This window comes from Bombina bombina, chromosome 1, assembly GCF_027579735.1.
Source record: "Bombina bombina isolate aBomBom1 chromosome 1, aBomBom1.pri, whole genome shotgun sequence".
Lineage (NCBI taxonomy): Eukaryota > Metazoa > Chordata > Amphibia > Anura > Bombinatoridae > Bombina > Bombina bombina.
The window spans coordinates 1,001,285,822-1,001,309,897 of record NC_069499.1 but is presented as its reverse complement, the minus strand read 5'-3'; the positions used below and the strand labels follow the sequence as shown (position 1 = coordinate 1,001,309,897).

The following is a 24,076-nucleotide window of genomic DNA, read 5'->3' as shown; positions in this document are numbered from 1 at the left end:
ATAAACTACCTATGTACCCCTAAACTGAGGTCCCCCCACATCGCCGCAACTCAAAGAATTTTTTTTAACCCCTAATCTGCCGACCGCCACCTACGTTATCCTTATGTACCCCTAATCTGCTGCCCCTAACCCCGCCGACCCCTGTATTATATTTATTAACCCCTAACCTGCCCCCCACAACGTCGCCGCCAGCTACCTACAATAATTAACCCCTAATCTGCCGACCGCAAAGCGCCACCACCTACGTTATCCTTATGTACCCCTAATCTGCTGCCCCTAACACCGCCGACCCCTATATTATATTTATTAACCCCTAATCTGCCCCCCTCAACGTCGCCTCCACCTGCCTACACTTATTAACCCCTAATCTGCCGAGCGGACCGCACAGCTACTATAATAAAGTTATTAACCCCTAATCCGCCTCACTAACCCTATAATAAATAGTATTAACCCCTAATCTGCCCTCCCTAACATCGCCGACACCTAACTTCAATTATTAACCCCTAATCTGCCGACCGGAGCTCACCGCTATTCTAATAAATGTATTAACCCCTAAAGCTAAGTCTAACACTAACACCCCCCTAAATTAAATATAATTTTAATCTAACGAAATTAATTAACTCTTATTAAATAACTTATTCCTATTTAAAGCTAAATACTTACCTGTAAAATAAATCCTAATATAGCTACAATATAAATTATAATTACATTGTAGCTATTTTAGGATTAATATTTATTTTACAGGCAACTTTGTAATTATTTTAACCAGGTACAATAGCTATTAAATAGTTAAGAACTATTTAATAGTTACCTAGTTAAAATAATAACAAAATTACCTGTAAAATAAATCCTAACCTAAGTTATAATTAAACCTAACACTATACTATCATTAAATAAATTAAATACAATATCTACAATTATCTACAATTAAACCTAACACTACACTATCAATACATTAATTAAATACAATATCTACAAATAACTACAATGAAATAAACTAACTAAAGTATAAAAAATAAAAAAGAACTAAGTTACAAAAAATACAAAAATATTTACAAACATAAGAAAAATATTACAACAATTTTAAACTAATTACACCTACTCTAAGCCCCCTAATAAAATAACAAAGACCCCCAAAATAAAAAATGCCCTACCCTATTCTAAATTACTAAAGTTCAAAGCTCTTTTACCTTACCAGCCCTGAACAGGGCCCTTTGCGGGGCATGCCCCAAGAAGTTCAGCTCTTTTGCCTGTAAAAAAAAACATACAATACCCCCCCCAACATTACAACCCACCACCCACATACCTCTAATCTAACCCAAACCCCCCTTAAATAAACCTAACACTAAGCCCCTGAAGATCATCCTACCTTGTCTTCACCTCACCAGGTATCACCGATCCGTCCTGGCTCCAAAATCTTCATCCAACCCAAGCGGGGGCTGGCGATCCATCATCCGGCTGAAGAGGTCCAGAAGAGGCTCCAAAGTCTTCATCCTATCCGGGAAGAAGAGTAGATCCGGACCGGCAACCATCATCTTCCAAGCGGCATCTTCTATCTTCATCCGATGAGGACCGGCTCCATCCTGAAGACCTCCACCGCGGACCCATCTTCATCCGGCGACGTCCAACTGAAGAATGACGGTTCCTTTAAGGGACGTCATCCAAGATGGCGTCCCTCGAATTCCGATTGGCTGATAGGATTCTATCAGCCAATCGGAATTAAGGTAGGAATATTCTGATTGGCTGATGGAATCAGCCAATCAGAATCAAGTTCAATCCGATTGGCTGATCCAATCAGCCAATCAGATTGAGCTTGCATTCTATTGGCTGTTCCGATCAAAGTAATAGCGGCAGAATAGGGGTTAATAAGTGTAAGGTTAGGGGTGTTTAGACTCGGGGTACATGTTAGAGTGTTAGGTGCAGACGTAGGAAGTGTTTCCCCATAGCAAACAATGGGGCTGCGTTAGGAGCTGAACGCGGCTTTTTTGCAGGTGTTAGGTTTTTTTTCAGCTCAAACAGCCCCATTGTTTTCTATGGGGGAATCGTGCACGAGCACGTTTTTGAGGCTGGCCGCTTGCGTAAGCAACTCTGGTATCGAGAGTTGAAGCTGCGTTAAATATGCTCTACGCTCCTTTTTTGGAGCCTAACGCAGCCTTTATGTGGACTCTCAATACCAGAGTTATTTTTATGGTGCGGCCAGAAAAAAGCCAGCGTTAGCTTTTCGGGTCGTTACCGACAAAACTCTAAATCTAGCCGTATGTTTCTTGCATTGGCTCACCAGAAGCTTTCAGCTATGGAACCGAAGGAACACGAGTATAAGATGTAATACATAAAATTCCAAAACGAACAAAATAATTTATTAGATTATTACAGCAATTCTTGCAATACTCAAAATAAGACTTAGTCAAAATTAAACTTTCTTGAATCAGAAAGGTTATGCACTTTTAAACAACTTTCCGATTTTCTTGTGTCATCAAATTTGAAAGCTAAACCTAGGTAGGCTCATATGCTAAATTCTAAGCCCTTGAAGGCCACCTCTTAGCTCAGTGCATTTGGACAGTTTTCACAACTAGACAGTGCTAGTTCATGTGTGCCATATAGATAACATTGTGCTCACTCCTGTGGATTTAGCACAGATTGGCTAAAATGTAAGTCTCTCAAAAGAACTGAAATAAGGGGGCAGTCTGCAGAGCCTTAGATACAATGTAATCACAGAGATAAAAGTATATTAATATAACTGTGTTGGTTATACAAACTGGGGAATGAATAAAAGAGGGATTATCTATCTTTTCAAACAATAAAAAATAGTAGACTGTCCCTTTAAAAAAAAAAGAGAAATAGCGAGAAATATAAAGCACACTAGCACAGATTATTCTTTAAATGTGAAATAAAATAGAATACAAATTTTTTGCTCCAAGCGAACTCCTGAGGTTGTCTTATGAGTGTGATAAAATATATCAAATAATTTGGACAGTTTTTAAAATTATGCTTTCTCTCCAAATCCTGAAAGTTTAAATGGACATTGTACACCAGATTTTTCTTTGCATAAATGTTTTGTAGATGATCCATTTATAGTGTTTTTGTAAAAATGGATAGTTTTGCTTATATTTAAATAACGTGCTGCTTTTCAGACTCCTAACCAAGCCCTAAAGTTTTAGATGTATACAGATCTCATATGCAGGAAAGGGGGGGGGGGTGTTCCCAGCCACTTTCACTGGGTGTCCTAGTCTAACCTCATCAACATTGCTTCTAAGGAAGTTTTTAAAAGGTTTTATACTGGATTTTGATATCAGTATCTGTGTACATTCCTCTTTATAGTAGTGTCTATTACATGCAGTTATATGAAAATTGGTGTATACTGTCCCTTTAATTTTGACTTTCATTTACTTTTAATTATGTGAGGCAGTCTGTTCTTGGCTTCTGTGTGAATATGAAGCATTTGTATTTATTTATTTATTTCATAAAAATCAGTACAAGATAGTAATAGATACCAGTATAGCTTATGGTTTATTGTAAGTTTATATTGAGTTCCAAGGCAGCCATATTTTTGGCAATTTTATATTTAAAAAGGCTTCTGACAGAGCTAGGTAGCCTTGGAACAAATAACTGAGGTGTTTTGAGGAAATTCAAGTAAGAGTGATTTTCCCTTTGAAGATTAAACATTTCTTTCTTGAAGGTCCGTAAGGTTAAAGAGACAAGAAACCCATTTTTTTCTTTCTTGATTTGAATAGAGCATGCAAGGTCAAATAGCTTTCCAATTTATTTCTATTATCTAATTTGTTTCTGTCTCTTTGTATCCTTTGTTGGAAGGTATACCTAGGTAGGGTCAGGAGACGCTGATTGTTTGCTGCACATATATGCATCTTGATATTGGCTTTCAGCTAGCTCCAAGTAAAGCATTATAGCTCCTTTAACAAAGAATACCAAGAGAATTAATTAAATTAGATAATAGAAGTAAATTGGAAATTTGTTTAAAATTGTATGATCTACAGTATCTGATTTATAAAAACATTGGGTTTTAAACCCTTTTAAATCTTCATTGTCAGCTACAATACTAAGAAGCTCACAGACACAGCAAAACATTAATGAATCTAGGCCAGTGAGACTATTTGGGTGCTACTGTGATGTGTGTAACCTCTGTGAATGGGCCTCCCAGAAAAAATATAGTTAGATAGCATTTGTTCATCCCCCAATCTCTCTCCTTACCTATCATTCTAATGTCTAATTTTAGATAAAGTGTGTTACCATGGAAATGATCCAAGTTTTTTTAAAGACCTGTTACTGAGATATGTTAACCTGGTGGAATTAAAGTACTATTTTAAATAATTATGATTCAACATGTTTAAAAATAACACAAATCTCTTCTTTCAACGCTTTTTTTTTAAATTCAAGTCATTCCTTTTTTTGTTGGATATTAAACAATAGAGAGTGGGAGTTCAATTCTATCTACTTACGCACAGATGATCCAATATAAGTAAATGGCCCAGATTCAATAAAAATGTGTCTTGACAACAGGCTGCTACAACAAAATCTGTCAGATCTGCAAGGTTTCTTGCACAGTTGATTGCAGCTAGATGATTCATTGCTTAATAGGTTGATAAAGGGAGCGCTCTACATTTCTGGATGAAAAGGCAAGAAACATGCAGTGCAATTAGGGTTGCCACCTCGGCCATGTTTTCCTGGACACTTATGAGTTACACATGCTGCAGGGTGTGCAGGGAGGAACATGTATTGTGCTCTTTATAAGCACTATTCATGTGATGTCCAGAAACACAATACATGTTCTGCCCTGCTTACCCTGCAGCATGTGTAACTCATAAGTGTCCAGGAAAACATGGACGAGGTAGCAACCCAAAGTGCAATGTAGTAGTCAATAATATAGCAACTTTTTTTAATTTAGACTTTTTTGTTCTGTATTTTTATGTAGCAGTGCATATAGGGATATGATTTTACAAATTCTTTTTCAGTATTGTCTCCTATGTAAAAAAAAAAAAAGATAAAAAATAAAATGCTTTTATTATGATATTGCTTGAATATAACTGTGTTTAATCCCTGTAAAGTCAACTTCAGAGCAGTAATGCACTACTGGCAGCTAGTTGAACACATTGGATGAATCAATGACAAGAGATAATTGTGTGTAGCTAACAATCACCAGCTAGCTCCCAGAAGTGAAGGATATGTACATATTCTTTTTAACCACAGACCAACCACCAAAATAACAAAGTCAATTTAAAAAGGAAGTGAATTTAAAGTGTCTTAAAATGACAAGCTGTATGGGAATCAAGCACGTTTAATCTTGACTTTCCTATCTTTTTAAGACTTGCAGTGTCTGAGCAGAATGACCTGCCAATTACTGGCTATATTCTGCACAAGAGCTACAATGTTCAAGAGGGACATTATCGATGATTTAACCCCCTTACAAGAGTTAAACACATTCTTGTGTAGGGTCAGTAATGCAAACATTACACACTCTAAACAATTTCTTGAACAAATTGGTTTGTTCTTGATATTTTCTCAGAGCTCAGTGAGATTTGCAATTCTGTAAAGTGCTTGTGGGACCAGAGCAGATGGATTTTTAAATCTAAACTCAATATTGTTGACTCATCTGTGCTCCAATATTCATTCACAGTGTTGTGTGAGTAGGGTTGACACCTCAGCCATGTTTTCCTGGACACTTATGAGTTACACATGCTGCAGGGTAAGCAGGGAGGAACATGTATTGTGCCTCTGGACATCACATGAATAGTGCTGATGAACAGCACAATACATGTTCCTCCTTGCTTACCCTGCAGCATGTGGAACTCATAAGTGTCCCTAGTTGTGAGGTGTTGCAACCATAGGGCTAAATTTGACTTGGAATTAGAGCCTATAACTTCTGGTGCATGCAGCTATTTATACTAATATATGCACATTTTATTATATTGTATTAGATAGAATAGCTTGTATAGGGTATTTAGTGCTCCTATTTATTTTGCATGTAAGGTTAGTTTCCTATACTTTATCTTCCCCAAGACAGGATGTTAAGAAGACAGAACCCCAGAGGGTGGGCCGCAGATGCCACCGTAAATCCCAGAAGTCTGCCTGCCCCACAGATCGTTATTCTGGTATTCTAACCACAGGTAAGTTGCATATCTCTAGTTCTGTTACAAGCTTTCTCATGTAACTATGGTGTTGACATCTCCCTGTCATATCAGGTTTGCCCGTTGAAAGTGACAGTCAGTGGTCTGCACAGATCAGCCGCTTGCAGCAGCTCATTGACAAACTGGAGTATACGGTAAGATATGACAAATTGTCTGTATCGTTCACATAAAGTTATCTAGCATTTAAAAGGACAAGAAATGCACCCTGTTGAGTTCTGCTACATATATTTACCAAATTGGCTATAAGAAATAAAAGACTGCATAAAACAATACAATTCAAATACTATCATTATTCCGTTGGCTAGCCTTATTGTCTGCAGACTTAAAGGGACAGTATTCTGTAAAAAAGGTTTTCCCTTAATGTGTTTCCAATTACTTTTTTTTAGCAACTCTTCTATCCCCCAACTGGTGGTGCAATTTATTCTGCTGGCTGTTTTTACACAGTTTATCTATAGCTTGGTCCTAAGGCCAGAGACTTTCAGAATAGGTGGGGCTATCACAGGCTAAATCAACTATTTCAAATGCCAATATAAGGGTAAAGGAAATACTTATAAACAATTCACTCCAGCAGGTAAAGTGGATCATTGTGAACAAATTAAAGTGGAGAAAGTTTTTTTTAGTAAACTGTCCCTTTAATCCTGGATTGGCTCCTCCAAATAAGGCATAAGGCAAGTGGTGGGTGGAGTTTTTATTTAAAAAAAAAAGAATTGCAGCAAACAAGATTAATTTTAAAAAAATCTTTACACTTGGCTGATATGTTATTTTATAGCAAGACAAGAAATTTAATTTAAAGGAAAGGTGTATACTGTTACTTTCCCTTTAAATGGTCTTTGTAAACTTTATTGTACATCTTTAATAAATAATGGCCAATATTAAGTATGTGATTATACAGGATTTAAAGCAACCCATACATCTTGGCCTGCCTATGGCAGTGAAAGAATATAAAGAAAAAATAAATAGGATCATTAGGAAAAAAATTATAGGGAAGAGTTTTATGAAGAAATATAAATGAGTGAAAAATAATTTTGGTACTGCCTGGCCGCAAAGCGTTAAAATAAGAAGCAAATAAACTGAACAAAATAATCAAGTAATAGGGATCATCTGGAAGAGCTAAGCACACAGTGCAAGGGGCAATAGACTGATAAACCCTGTAGTACAACATGTGAATGTGGTCTTAGCGTTTTATGTAATGTATCCGTGGGCAAGACAAACTTTCCTTCAGTAAGTCAGGATCTCAAAGTACATAAAATGTAGCCTGAACATCTTCTATGTAGATGTTGGAAATATATATATATATATATATATATATATATATATATTATATATATATATATATATATATATATATATATATATATATATATATATATATATATATATATATATACACACACACACTGTATATATATAGGGCCGTCTTTAATATTGAATGGACCCTGGGCAAACATTTTCTTGGGCCCACCCGCCCATGCAATTTTGCTCTCTACCCAAACATCTCAAAAAAACAGCTAAATCAATTTATTTTATATTTTTTTTTAAAATGATTAGCCCAGCAGTGTCCACTGTTGGGCTAATCATTTTTAAAAAAATATGAAAGAAATTGCAATATGTGAAACTGGACCTAAGCAGTACTAATAAGTAAATAAATATATAAATTCCTCCACTGTGGATAAATTAAATATATTTATTAATTAATTAATGAATTAATTAATTAACGGCTAGATTACAAGTCTTGCGTTAGCCTTAAAAAGCAGCGTTGAGAGGTCCAAACGCTGCTTTTTAAAGCCCGCTGGTATTGCGTGCCTGGCAGGTACAGGCTCACCGCTCACTTTTCTTCCGCGACTCGAGCTTACCACAAATCCCCTTACGTAAATTGCGTATCCTATCTTTTTAATGGGACTTGCCTAACGCCGGTATTACGAGTCTTGGAAGAAGTGAGCGGTAGACCCTCTCCTGTCAAGACTCCTACCGCATTTAAAAGTCAGTAGTTAAGAGTTTTATGGGCTAACGCCGTAACATAAAACTCTTAACTAAAGTGCTACAAAGTACACTAACACCCATAAACTACCTATTAACCCCTAAACCGAGCCCCCCTCCCCACATAGGAAACACTTAAATAAAGTTTTTAACCCCTAATCTGCCGACCGGACACCACCGCCACTGTAATAAATATATTAACCCCTAAACCGCTGCACTCCTGCCTCGCAAACACTAGTTACATTTTATTAACCCCTAATCTGCCGTCCCTAACATCGCCGACACCTATCTACATTTATTAACCCCTAATCTGCCACCCCCAACGTCGCCGCTACTATATTAAATTTATTAACCCCTAAACCTAAGTCTAACCCCCCCTAACTTAAATATAATTTAAATAAAACAAAATAAAATTGCTACAATTAAATAAATAATTCCTATTTAAAACTAAATACTTACCTATAAAATAAACCCTAAGCTAACTCCAATATAACTAATAGTTACATTGTAGCTAGCTTAGGGTTTATTTTTATTTTACAGGCAACTTTGTATTTATTTTAACTAGGTACAATAGTTATAAAATAGTTATTGACTATTTAATAGCTACCTAGTTAAAATAAGTACAAATTTACCTGTAAAATAAATCCTAACCTAAGTTACAATTACACCTTACACTACACTGTCATTAAATTAATTACATAAACTAACTACAATTAACTACAATTAAATAAAGTATGAAAAACAACAATCACTAAATTACAGAAAATAAAAAAATAATTAAAATTTTTTTAAACTAATTAACCTAATCTAACCCCCTAATAAAATAAAAAGCCCCCCAAAATAATAAAATCGGCTCTTTTACCTGTAAAAAAAAATACAGTACCCCCCAACATTAAAACCCACCACCCACACACCCAACCCTACTCTAAAACCCACCCAATCCCCCCTTAAAAAAACCTAACACTGTCCCCTTGAAGATCAGCCTACCTTGAGACGTCTTCACCCAGCCGGGCACAACTGGACCTCCAGAGGGGCAGAAGTCTTCATCCTATCCGGGCAGAAGAGGTCCTCCAAGCGGCAGAAGTCTTCATCCAGACGGCATCTTCTATCTTCATCCAGCTGGAGAGGAGCGGGTCCATCTTCAATCCAGCCGACGCAGAGCATCCTCTTCAAACTAAGTCCAAGCAAAGAATGAAGGTTCCTTTAAATGACGTCATCCAAGATGGCGTCCCTTGAATTCCGATTGGCTGATAGGATTCTATCAGCCAATCGGAATTAAGGTAGGAAAAATCCTATTGGCTGATGCAATCAGCAAATAGGATTGAGGTCGCATTCTATTGACTGATTGGAACAGCCAATAGAATGTGAGCTCAATCCTATTGGCTGATTGGATCAGTCAATAGGATTGAACTTCAATAGTATTGGCTGATTGAATCAGTTAATAGGATTGAACTTCAATCCTATTGGCTGATTGTATCAGCCAATAGGATTTTTCCTACCTTAATTCCGATTGGCTGATAGAATCCTATCAGCCAATCGGAATTCAAGGGACGCCATCTTGGATGACATCATTTAATGGAACCTTCATTCTTCGCTTGAACTTTGTTTGAAGAAGATTCTCTGCGTCGGCTGGATTGAAGATGGACCCGCTCCGCTCCGGATGGATGAAGATAGAAGATGCCGTCTGGATGAAGACTTCTGCCGCTTGGAGGACCTCTTCTGCCCAGATTGGATGAAGACTTCTGCCCCTCTGGAGGTCCACTTGTGCCCGTCTCGGTGAAGACGTCTCAAGGTAGGGTGATCTTCAAGGGGGTAGTGTTAGGTTTTTTTAAGGGGGGATTGGGTGGGTTTTAGAGTAGGGTTGGGTGTGTTGTGGGTGGTGGGTTGTAATGTTGGGGGGTATTGTATTTTTTTTTACAGGTTAAAGAGCTGATTACTTTAGGGCAATGCCCCGCAAAAGGCCCTTTTAAGGGCTATTTGTAATTTAGTATAGGGTAGGGATTTTTATTATTTTGGGGGGCTTTTTTATTTTATTAGGGGGATTAGAGTAGATGTAATTAGTTTAAAAAAATTGTAATTTTTTTTTTCCTGTAATTTAGTGTTTGTTGTTTTTTGTACTTTAGTTTATTTAATTGTAGTTAGTTTATGTAATTAATTTAATGATAGTGTAGTGTTAGGTGTAATTGTAACTTAGGTTAAGGTTTATTTTACAGGTAAATTTGTACTTATTTTAACTAGGAAGTTATTAAATATTTAATAACTATTTAATAACTATTCTACCTAGTTAAAATAAATACAAAGTTGCCTGTAAAATAAAAATAAACACTAAGATAGATACAAATGTAACTATTAGTATTTAGTTTTAAATAGGAATAATTTATTTAATTGTAGTTATTTTATTTAGATTTATTTAAATTATATTTATATGAGGGGGGTGTTAGGTTTAGGGGTTAATAACTTTCTTATAGTGGCGCCGACGTTGGCGGCGGCAGATTAGGGGTTAATAAGTGTAGCTAGGTTGCGGCGACGTTGGGGGGGCAGATTAGGGGTTAATAAATATAATATAGGGTTCGGCGATGTTGGGGGGCAGCAGATTAGGGGTTCATAGGGATAATGTAGGTGGCGGCGGTGTCCGGAGCGGCAGAGTAGGGGTTAATAATTATAATGTAGGTGGCGACGATGTCGGGATGGCAGATTAGGAGTTAATAAGTGTAAGATTAGGGGTGTTTAGACTCGGGGTTCATGTTAGGGTGTTAGGTCTAGACATAAAATTCCTTTCCCCATAGGAATCAATGGGGCTGCGTTAAAAGCTGAACGCTGCTTTTTTGCAGGCGTTAGGTTTTTTTCCAGCTGAATCTGCCCCATTGTTTCCTGTGGGGAAATCGTGCAGGAGCACGTTTAGCCAGCTCATCGCTACCGTAAGCAACGCTGGTATTGAGGTGAGATGTGGAGCTAAATTTTGCTCTACGCTCACCTTTTTGCGGCTAACGCCAGGTTTAAAAGAACCTGTAATACCAGCGTTGTCTTAAGTGAGCGGTGAAAAAAAAAAGGCTCGTTAGCAACGCACCCCTGTTAATGCAAAACTCGTAATCTCGGTGTACTTAATTAAATGTCGTTTTTTTAATTTATCTATATATCTTTTTTTAAGTACAGAAATATTTAATGCAATGCACAGCATCACATAGTAAAAATCAGTGGCGGACCTAATGTCTACAGGGCCCCGGTGCAAAAATTTATTTTGGGCCCCCTAAAAGCATCTCACCAGTTTTGGGATATTCACTATATATTTATTGTTTAGACAGCCACTGTACAGCAAAATGATCACTTTCATGAATTCCAAGGGAATGCCTAACATAACAAACTCCCCTAACCCATCTACACACACACACTCTCCAGAGCATACACATATACATGTACACACAAACACACACTACAGAGCATACACATACACATGTACACACAAACACACACTCTCCAGAGAATACACATACACATGTACACACAAACACACACTCTCCAGAGAATACACATACACATGTACACACAAACACACACTCTCAAGAGCATACACATACACATGTACACACAAACACACACTCTTCAGGGCATACACATACACATGTACACACAAACACACACTCTCCAGAGCATACACATATACATGTACAAACAAACACACACTACAGAGCATACACGTACACATGTACACACAAACACACACTCTTCAGAGCATACACATACACATGTACACACAAACACCCACTCTTCAGAGCATACACATGTAAGCACAAACACATACTCTCCTTAGCATAAACATCACATATACATGTACATACAAACACACACTCTCAAGAGCATACACATATCTAAGTACACACAAACGCACTCTCAAGAGCATACACATGTACATGTACACACAAACACACACTCTCAAGAGCATACACATATACAAGTACACACAAACACACACTCTCCAGAGCATAGACATACACATGTACACACAAACGCACTCTCAAGAGCATACACATACACATGTACACACAAACACACACTCTCAAGAGCATACACATATACAAGTACACACAAACACACACTCTCCAGAGCATAGACATACACATGTACACACAAACACACACTCTTCAGAGCATACACATACACATGTACCCACAAACACACACTCTCCAGAGAATACACATACACATGTACACACAAACACACACTCTTCAGAGCATACACATGTACGCACAAACACATACTCTCCTTAGCATACACATCACATATACATGTACATACAAACACACACTCTCAAGAGCATACACATATCTAAGTACACACAAACACACTCTCAAGAGAATACACATACACATGTACATACAAATACACACTCTCAAGAGCATACACATACACATGTACACACAAACACACACTCTCCAGAGCATAGACATACACATGTACACACAAACACACACTCTTCAGAGCATACACATACACATGTACCCACAAACACACACTCTCCAGAGAATACACATACACATGTACACACAAACACACACTCTCCAGAGCATACACATACACATGTACGCACACACACTCTCCAGAGCATACACATGTACGCACAAGCACACACTCTCCAGAGCATACACATGTACGCATAAACACACACTCTCCAGAGCATACACATACACATGTACACACAACCACACACTCTCCAGAGCATACACATGTACACACAAACACACACTTTCCAGAGCATACACATACACATGTACGCACAAACACACACTCTCCAGAGCATACACATGTACGCATAAACACACACTCTCCAGAGCATACACATATACATGTACACACAACCACACACTCTCCAGAGCATACACATATACATGTACACATAAACACACACTCTCCAGAGCATACACATATACATGTACGCACAAACACACACTTTCCAGAGCATACACATGTACGCATAAACACACACTACAGAGCATACACATATACATGTACACACAACCACACACTCTCCAGAGCATACACATGTACACACAAACACACACTTTCCAGAGCATACACATACACATGTACACACAAACACACACTCTCCAGAGCATACACATACACATGTACACACAAACACACACTCTCTAGAGCATACACACACACATGTACACACAAACACACACTCTCCAGAGCATACACATATACATGTACACACAAACACACACTTTCCAGAGCATACACATACACATGTACACACAACCACACACTCTCCAGAGCATACACATGTACACACAAACACACACGCTCCAGAGCATACACATGTACACACAAACACACACTCTCCAGAGCATACACATACACATGTACTCACAAACACACACTCTCCAGAGAATACACATGTACACACAAACACACACTCTCCTTAGCATACACAAACACAAGTATACACAAACACACACTCTCTAGAGCTTACACATACACATGTACACACAAACACACACTACGGAGCATAAACGTACACACAAACACACACTCTCCAGAGCATACGCATACACATGTACACACAAACACACACACTCTCCAGAGCATACACATGTACACACAAACACACACTCTCCAGAGAATACAGATGTACACACAAACACACACTCTCCAGAGCATACACATGTACACACAAACACACACTCTCCAGAGCATACACATGTACACACAAACACATACTCTCCTTAGCATACACATCACATATACATGTACACACAAACACACCCTCTCCAGAGCATACACATATACATGTACACACAACCACACACTCTCCAGAGCATACACATGTACACACAAACACACACTCTCCAGAGCATACACATATACATGTACACATAAGCACACACTCTCAAGAGCATACACATACACATGTACACATAAACACCCACTCTTCAGAGCATTCACATGTACATACAAACACACACTCTTCAGAGCATACACATACACATGTACACAAACACACACTCTCCAGAGCATACACATATACATGTACACACAAACACACACTCTCAAGAGCATACACATATACATGTACACACAAACACACACTCTCTAGAGCATACACATATACATGTACACACAAACACACACTCTCCAGAGCATACACATAAACATGTACACATAAACACACACTCCTCAGAGCATACACATACATATGTACACACAAACACACACTCTCCAGAGCATACACATGTACGCACAAACACACACTTTCCAGAGCATACACATGTACACCCAAACACACACTCTCCAGAGCATACACATGTACACCCAAACACACACTCTCCAGAGCATACATATGTACACACAAACACACACTACAGAGCACACACAAATGTATGTACACACTCTATATAATCCAATATTAAAAATACAAAGTATGTGTTCACTGTGCAGTATACTGAGGTGTGTCTGACCTGTTAGGGGGAATCCTGACATTTGGGGAGAAAAAGATCAGCTATGGATCATCTAATCAAGCTGATGCTTTTCGATGTGATTCTGGTGTGAGGTTAGCTGGTTAAGTAGATTTATGGCTGGTTAAAGAGATTTAGGGCAACCAACAGGAGCAAAGCAAGGTAAAGACTGAGGAGAAAGCATGGAAGTGCAGACAAATATAAGTTTACTGACTAGAACAGCAGAACTACTATGGGAAGCTGTAAAATCTGAAAAAGAGAGAAAAAAATCTTTAACAATAAACCTTACCTTAATATGTGAATTATCAGCATTACACTATACATCAGCCACAGAAGCACATGTCTTTTCCCTCTCACCCTGGATGATGCTGCATGGGGAGGGGCATGTGTGCACTTATTCTTCCCACTGACACCTTTCTACAAAGCACTGTTCCCCTAACAAACTTCAGTTAGTTGATCTGAGGGCCACAGCAGAAAGAGCAGGGCTAAGGGGACCAGCAGACTGAAGAGAGCAATGTCTGTAGCTGCACAGATGTTCGAATCTTCACGTGCCTGTCGCTCCAGCTTTCTGCTGCATGCGCCTACAGTAAGCCCTACCCTGAACAATCCCCACCACCAGAGCAGTTACCTGGTAATAGTGGTAACCCCAGCAGGACCTTCTCTTAAGCAGTGGGATTGGCTGGATGCTGAGTTAGGGCTTAGCATTCAGTGCTGCACAGTGCACACCTAAAACAGCACATGGCACTAGCTTGACATGTCACATGACACCGGCACGGTCTGGCACAGTTTCTCACAAATAAATATAAGCAGATAACTTTTGACTGTGACAGTATTAGGACTGACTGTGTGTGTTAGGACTGACATCAGCAGTCTGGCATGAACCAAAAAATAAATAAAAAAATGTTGCCCTGTGTTAAAGATGGCTCTGTATATATATATATATATATATATATATATAAAAATATAAATATATGTATATATATATAATACCGTCCATACCACACAGGTTATACCCTCCAAAGGTCGTCTGCCTGGGTGCTATGATGCCTTAAATATTTCCTGTACAAATGACAGCACTCTCAGGTCTTTTTTCAAAATGAGATCAACAAAATTCTCTTTTTTAATGGAACGTTTTCGAGGAGCTTGTCCCCATCATCAGCATGATGCTGATGATGGGGACAAGCTCCTCGAAAACGTTCCATTAAAAAAGAGAATTTTGTTGATCTCATTTTGAAAAAAGACCTGAGAGTGCTGTCATTTGTACAGGAAATGTATATATATATATATATATATATATATATATATAAATATATAAACACGTGATAAATATTAAAAGTGAGAATATACTGATTGAGCAATCGTGACCAGTAAACCCATCATGCTACCATACAAATGGCATCCAGATGGTTAAGCAGTGGTGAGGATGGAAACGGATTGCAATAGGTTCCTTTGAAATGAACGATTGGGCGATCCCGTTTTAAAGCCCAATTATGAAGATGCCTGCTCTGTTAGAGACAATGGCAATATTGTGAGTGTGACTTATAATCAAACATTCACTTAAAGAGATTACTATATGCCTAACAGGCCAAGTTTTCAGGATTACCTTGGGTGAGAGCAGGTAAAATAAACATGCTTACTAATCAGCTGATTATTTCACCTGTGTTCTAGCTCAGATATCCTCAAAATCTGGCCTGTTAGGCAAACAGTGCTATATGCCATTTGTAGATGTTCGGGTCCTGATGTGACATTTTTCTAGTATGCCTATCATGCCAAGCAAATGGCATTCAGATGGTTAATCAGTGTTAGGATGGATACAGATTAGAATAGGTTGACGTTACACATGTAAATTATTATTTCCCTTTCATAGTGAACAAAGGGGTTAATGGGAAAACCTTTACTGAGGTGTGAAATCAAATGTCTATTGTATCTGTCAGTTTAGGATGACTTCCAAGTTTCTATTTTGAAAATAGGCCTATCCGGGAACTTTTCTTTTGAAATGGTGTTTATGGCTGCAGGCTTTTAACTAAGAAATACATTTTGCATTAGAGATTTCTCCAGAAACTAGACAACCAATTTGGGCGGAAAGCAAAAATCAATTTCAGGAACACATTATCAAGTGTAATTGACTCATATAGCAAATGAATGTGACTAACATTTATTGTTGTTAACAAATGTGCAGAAGCGTTTACTCAGCCATCTGTAATATAGAGTAAATAGAGGTGGCCTATGGGGGTCAAGAACTTTAGAGTCATGATTGAGTTGCAGTCAGGATATCTAGAAAGTGGGCCAGATGGCACCCCTAGACTGATAATTCATGTCCACAATACCTGTGACAAATTTTCTCAAAATACATTTTTGCAAATGCAAGCATTATAGGAACACTCCCGTCAAACTTGAAATGCACATAGATGAATTACGTCTTTGAATAGAAACATATTTGCATTTATATATATTCACTTATATATTGACAAAAATGCTTCTAGTAAAAGTTACTACTATGTTAGTGTTTGCATTTTTCTGTAGCAGTGGGACTTGTATGATGTCAGCAATGATGCAAACTGAGTCATGCCTGATGATACAGGCACCTTAGACTCACTGAGCATTGCTATGTTTAAAATGCTGGTGCACTGAGCATACTTAAGTACACTCTTGGAACAGCTACAGCCCTTACTAGAAGCATTTTTGCCAATACATTTATTTTGCAAAACTGCTTGTGTTCAAAACTGAAATGCAACTGTGTGCATTCCAGTTTTGGCTGAAATGTTCCTTTAAGAAACAAAAAGCCTTTAATTTACTTTTGTGGCTTTTGGAGTCTCTTTCTGTCCTTTAAAAAGAGTAAAAAAAAAAAAGGTTCTTATATGAAGTGACAGGAGAATATAGAAAGATAATGTGGCTGATATATTATATCAGGTGCTTATCTGAAGAGCTATTAAAAAAACAATAATGTTACAAATAAAAACAATAATGTTACAAATAAAAACAATAATGTTACAAATAAAAACAATAGGTAGATTAAAAGAAAATAGTTGACCACAATTTAATTTCTGCAAGATAAATAGTTTCTTATTGTGTTGCAGAAAGTATAAGGTTGTTTGTAGCCAGAAAAAAAAACCATCTAATGAAATAAAACCTGATCTTCTACACTGGCGCTTCCCCAGCATGTTTGAAAATAACAGAACATTATGGGCCAAAAATGAAACCCTATTCATGTGTATTACAGCTAGAAGGAAATGAGGAACTGATTTGTTACGGCCAAATGAGCTTATTTTCAAAGCAGTCATTTGCACTTCATCAGAGTATAGACACGGTACAGCCTTCTCATTCTGAGATCATTTATTTTAGCAGCAACACAAGTATAAATGTACTTGATTTATGTTAATAAAAGCTGATGGGTTGTAGTTAATATTACTATCTTTTTATGGTACATGATGGATTGTGCAAAATGATAGGTAGAGGTCATTTGTAACAATTGGAGAATATATAGGGAGATTTTATATGAATCAGTATTACAATTTATATAAAGGGATTATATCAGTATAATCCATCATAAGACCCAGGGACCACACTGAAGAAGACCTCTTCCATTGCATTTTATTTGCTCCACCTCTTTTAGATGCTGAATATTGTATGAGCATAGCATAAACAGACAGGTGCTGGCACTGGGGATGTGTAATTGACTTCTATTTGACATTCAATTGGAAGAATGAGAGTTTCCCTTCTCTGTTGAGCTCCCATTTAAATATTTTATTAACATTAGTTACCACTTGAGCATTGTATGTAAATACTTGATTACTACAACAAAGGGCCCCATTTAATAAAGCCTGGACGGACAAGGTTCGCTTTTGTGAACCTGTCCACCCGGGTTTGCAGAAATGTAACATTGCACAAGTGTGGGCATGTGCAGTGCCACCCCCTGCTCACGCTAGCCCAATGGCGGGTGAGTAGGGGCTATCAATCACCCCAGGCAAATGTGTCCAGGGTGATTTTAATCCGCTAGCTAAGAGATGGAGTGAAGGGCCTCCAAAGCCGCATAATGTTTATTTTCATCTTTTACAGTGTGTTTATTACCTTGAAAATGGTTATATATTATATACATATTCATTCATGCACTCCTGGAACACCCCCTTTCTGCTCCAGATGAAGATTCAGCTAGTGATTGGAGCATATACATGCATACCTGCGCCTGATTGGCCCATCTTCATCTGGAGTGGCACAGCAGTACAGAAATTCCTCAATGTTTGACCTTTGTGCAGAGTGTTAACACACAGTACATCTAATGATTCGTTTGGAATTAAAATTATCTAACAAGACAGGTCATTTAATTTTTACACTATAATGTACTTTTAAAAGGTCTCAAAAGTTCAAAAGATGCTAAACATTTAAAGGGACATTATACACTAGATTTTTCTTTGCATACATGTTTTGTAGATTATCCATTTATACAGCCCATACATTTTTTTTTTTTTTTTTTTAAAGTACAGTTTTGCTTATTTTTAATAACATTGAGCTGATTTTCAGACTCCTAACCAAGCCTCAAAGATTTAGGAGAATACTGATGTACCTACTCCAGCTTGCTTCTGTTTGTGTAAAGAGTCTTTTCATATGCAGAGGAAGGGGGAGGGGGAGTGTCTGCTGTTTCCTACTTGCAGTCGGTGTTCCAGCTACCTTTTTAACAGAGCTAAACTGGGAGCGTCTAAACGTTTTTATACTGGATTTTTATATCAGCATCTGTGTACATTCCTCTTTATAGTAGTGTCTATTACATGCAATTAAATTAAAATTGGTGTATAATGTCCCTTTAAAGTTAGTTCCAGAGCAGTAGTTTATGACTGGGACCTAGCTAAACACATTTGCTGAGCTCATGAGAAGAGGTATTTGTTTAGCCACTAATCAGATCTAGCTCCCAGCAGAGCATTGTTGTTCCTTAGAATATCTAAGTATGCTTTTTAACAAAAGAGATCAGACTAAATTTGATAGTAGAAGTACATTGAAAAGTCTTTTAAAATAGCCCACTCTATTTAAACTGTGACATTTTAATTTTGACATTCATTGTTCAAATGTTTCATTCAAAGTTACATTTGATATTCCCTTCAATTTACATTACAATTTCACATGCAAATATTTAAGTAATACATTCAATATTCAAATGTTATATTCAATTAATTTGTAAAGACCAATATTGTTTATATGAACAAATATGCTGAACCATTTACCTATTTCTTTTTAGCATAAAAAAAGAAGAAAAAAAGACTCAATTGCACACATCCTGATAAAACATTGGTTGTGTATATATATATATATATATATATATATATATATATATATTTATATTTATATTTACTACAATAATAATTCTTCTAGAGAAAACATTTCCAGTGCTGGTTCTTGATCAAAAACTTTGGCCATTGTTGTATTATGTGTAACAAAGTAATGTGAATATTACATGGAGCTGCAGGAGGGATTTAAGCTATACACAAAGTTTTAGGGACTTTACAAAGGTAGTAATAATATCCGTAGCATATAGAATGGTAATGTATGAAACTATATAAGGAGTTACAAGAAGGACAAGATGCCACTAATGTAAAAGTTAATTACTCTTCTGTTTTATTCCTTGCAGAGGCCTCAACTGGAACCATTGATGGAAGATTTAGTTATGAATCCAGCAGAGGTTGTAAGTCTTAAATAGAGTATTTTACAATAACCCATCACCCAATGGATTCATTTAATTGGATTCTAAGATGTAAAGCTGCATTGATGCATTTTGACTATAAATCAACATTATCTCTACTGCTCCTTGACAGGATTTTACTCAATTCTAATATGAACATCAATAATATTTTAATGTTTTGACCTAACAATAGAGTCACGTTTTGTGCAAACAACACACATCATTTTGAATTTCCATCATTATAGGCAAAATGAAGTCTCGCCTAGTAACTTTATACTAATAACATGGAAATATATACTAATATAAACAAGATATATACTAACCCAAACAAATGTGATATCATGGGTATGTGATATTTGTTCTATGAAAGAGATGCTGGAAACATTTTAGAAAAAGTAAACTTGAATTTGAACTTGTTAGGTAGAAACAGAATGTATATAATTGTAACAATTTAAATATGTAGCATTTATCTAAGAAAGTTTCTTAAGGGATATTTATTAGGCAAAGTTCCTAAACAGAATTTTTCTGAGCTAGCCATAACCATATATCTCTCTAAATACAATATGTTATAGCGAGATATATGTCAAAAATCATTCAAAATCTCCTCCCTTCCACTTCCACTATAACCTGCCCTGATCTCGCAACATCCCACTATAACAAAACTCTCTCCTCTGCACTAGACACACGCGCCCCTCCCCAGCTGCGCAAAACACCACGCAGTCAGTTACAGCCCTGGCATGCTCAGCAAACACGCTATTTGCAAAAATGCTCTCGTACTGCTGAGTGTGTCTGGAGGAAAACTCACTCTGAACCTGATTTAATACACTATAAGTTTATTCTTCATTCATATACTTCTGCCCTTCACTTAGCCAAGCAAACCTACTTCTCTTCTCTCATATCTACTCTTTCCTCAATACCTAAATGACTCTTTTCCACCTTTAACTCTCTCCTCTACCCATCTGCTCCACCAACCCTGTCTGTCTTTAGTGCTCAAGCCCTGGCAGACTACTTTTTAAACAAAACACGTAGTATACGAAGCAACATCCCAACACCAACCTGCAATATTCTAGCAGCAGGCCCAATTACTCGCTCTGCCACCCTCTCTATCTTCCATCCAGCCACCGAGAATGAATTTTCTTCCTTACTATCTTCCTCATGCCTCACTACCTGCCCACTCGACCCTATCCCTTCCCATCTAATACCCTCCCTATCTTCCACCCTCACTCCTGCTCTTACCCACATTTTCAACCTATCTCTCTCTACCGGCTCATTCCCATCTTCTTTCAAACACGCAAAAGTCACTCCCATACTCAAAAAACCCTCCCTTGACCCTAATTCTCCTGAAAGCTACCGCCCCATATCACTGCTTCCACTAACATCAAAACTCCTTGAAAAACTAGTTTACAATCGCCTAACCCACTTCCTGTCCGCCAACTCCTTGCTTGACCCACTGCAATCCGGATTCCGCCCAAAACACTCAACTGAGACTGCCCTTACTAAGGTTACAAACGATCTTCTCTCTGCAAAAAATATTGGCTACTACTCTATACTCATCTTACTCGACCTCTCCGCTGCCTTCGACACAGTTGACCACCCCCTCCTCCTACAGACCCTTAGCTCTTTTTGCCTCTGTAACACTGCTCTTTCCTGGATTCACTCCTATCTTTCTCACAGATCTTTTTCTGTGTCATTTGCCGGCGACTCCTCCTCTCCTATGCCTCTGTCTGTTGGAGTACCTCAAGGATCTGTTCTGGGTCCTCTATTCTTCTCCATCTATACTTCTTTGCTGGGTAAAATTATCAACAGTTATGGCTTCAAATATCACCTCTATGCTGATGACACCCAGATCTACCTCTCCACCCCTGCTCTCTCTCCCTCTGTCCTTTCTCATGTCAGCGACTGCTTATCTGGTATTTCTTCCTGGATGGCCTATCGCCACCAAAAGATTAACATGTCTGAGACTGAGCTCCTTCTTATCCCCCCTCAAGCTCTATGCTGACTTCTGACTTCTCTATCCCAACTTCTGACTTCTCTATCCCTGTTGATGGCATCACCATTTCCCCATCGCCCCAAGTCCGCTGCCTCTGAGTCACACTTTACTCAAATCTATCCTTCGTCCCCCATATCCAATCGCTTTCTACATCCTGCCGCAACCATCTACGCAATATTTCCAAAATTCGCCCTTTTCTGAGCGCTGACACCACAAAGCAAATAATCCACTCCCTTGTTATCTCCCGACTTGACAACTGCAACAACCTACTCGCTGGCCTTCCTCTTTCCCGCCTCTTCCCCCTTCAATCCATCCTAAATGCCTCTGCCAGGCTGATCCACCTTTCCCGTCGATCTGTATCTGCTGCACCTCTCTGTGAGTCCCTTCATTGGCTCCCCATTCACAGCAGAATCAAATTCAAAATTCTCACCCTTACATACAAAACTCTCACCAACGCCGCTCCCCTCTACCTAATACACAAGTATACTCCAGCCCGTCCACTAAGATCCAACAATGAACTGCGCCTTGCATCCGCAACTATCACCTCCTCTCATGCTAGACTGCAGGACTTCTGTCGTGCAGCACCTACCCTCTGGAACACTCTCCCTCGTGCTGTCAGGCTTTGCCCTAATCTTTCTTCCTTTAAATGTTCCCTGAAGACTTTTCTGTTCAGAGAAGCCTACCACCCAACTCAATAATAAATTAATTTCACTTACCTAACATTTCCCTCATCTAACTCTGTATTAACATCTTTCCCAATCTTGCAGTCCTCACCTCCTGTTTCTCAACCTCCTACCCTTCTAGATTGTAAGTTCCCATGGGAATAGGGCCCTCGATTCCTCCTGTATGTGTTTGTAAATTTTGTCCTGTCTCTTACAAGTCTTGTATTGTTTTATTTAAATGAATTGTATCCATGGACAGCGATGCGGAATATGTTGGCGCTTCATAAATAAAGTATAATAATAATAATAATAATAATAATTCCCCAGTTATAGCAGAGCGCACACAGCAGTCTAGATTCACTTAAAAGAAAAAAACACAATGTGCTTTGTTATCCTATAGATCTACAAAAGTGAGAGCCCTTATATATTACACAGACACACTTGCAGTGAGTGCACATTCTTGCAGGAGTGCTATTCTCCAAATAATTTGTGCTAGGCATTTAGAAATTTATGGACCCATTTCACAAAGCCCGGACAGACAGGGTTAGCTTCTGAAAACTTGTGTCTGCTTGTGCAATGCCGTCTCCTGCTCATGCCAGCCCAATGGCACACAAATAAGGGCTGTCAGTCACCCCGGGTGAATGGGTTCTGGCATAAAGATTCAGAAGAAAGTGGTCTGCAGTGAAGGGCCTACAAGGTAACTTTCCCTTTGCAGGTTTTTGTGATACTTTTAATTAATATATTAAATGAACAGGAAAGTTAAAATTAAAATGTTATGATTCAGATAAAACTTGTTATTTTACGACATATTTAAATTCACTTTAATCCCATTTGCAGAGGCTAAGCACATATAACATTTTATTATTGCACAGTTTGGATATTCCTAACTCAATACTTTTATGTCCCTTTAAGCTACATTACAGACTAAACAGAAATTCAGAAATGAACATGGCAATATCACCAGTTAATTCTATCAATCAGCTAGATTACGAGTTTTGCGTTATGAGTGAAAAAGCATAGTTATGCTTCATAACGCTGCTTTTTCCCTAACGCCGCTATTACAAGTCTTGTAGGTATAGGTGTACCGCACACCTTTTTGGCCGTCACGCAACGTCAGTACCGCTCCTTTTTCAATGGGACTTCCATAGCGCCGGTATTACGAGTTTGCCTGGGAGGCCAAAAAG

At 38.1% G+C, this 24,076-nt stretch overlaps 1 protein-coding gene across 1 annotated transcript in view; it reads left to right on the top strand.

Moving 5' to 3' along the window:
• The window catches only part of NECAB3 (N-terminal EF-hand calcium binding protein 3), a 386,730-nt gene that overhangs the window by 251,635 nt on the left and 111,019 nt on the right, over window positions 1-24,076 (top strand). Inside the window, exons 7-9 of the mRNA XM_053712842.1 lie at window positions 6,013-6,119; window positions 6,195-6,274; window positions 20,190-20,222. Coding sequence (XP_053568817.1) covers window positions 6,013-6,119; window positions 6,195-6,274; window positions 20,190-20,222 — 220 coding nt within the window. The remainder of the gene's footprint in view (window positions 1-6,012; window positions 6,120-6,194; window positions 6,275-20,189; window positions 20,223-24,076) is intronic.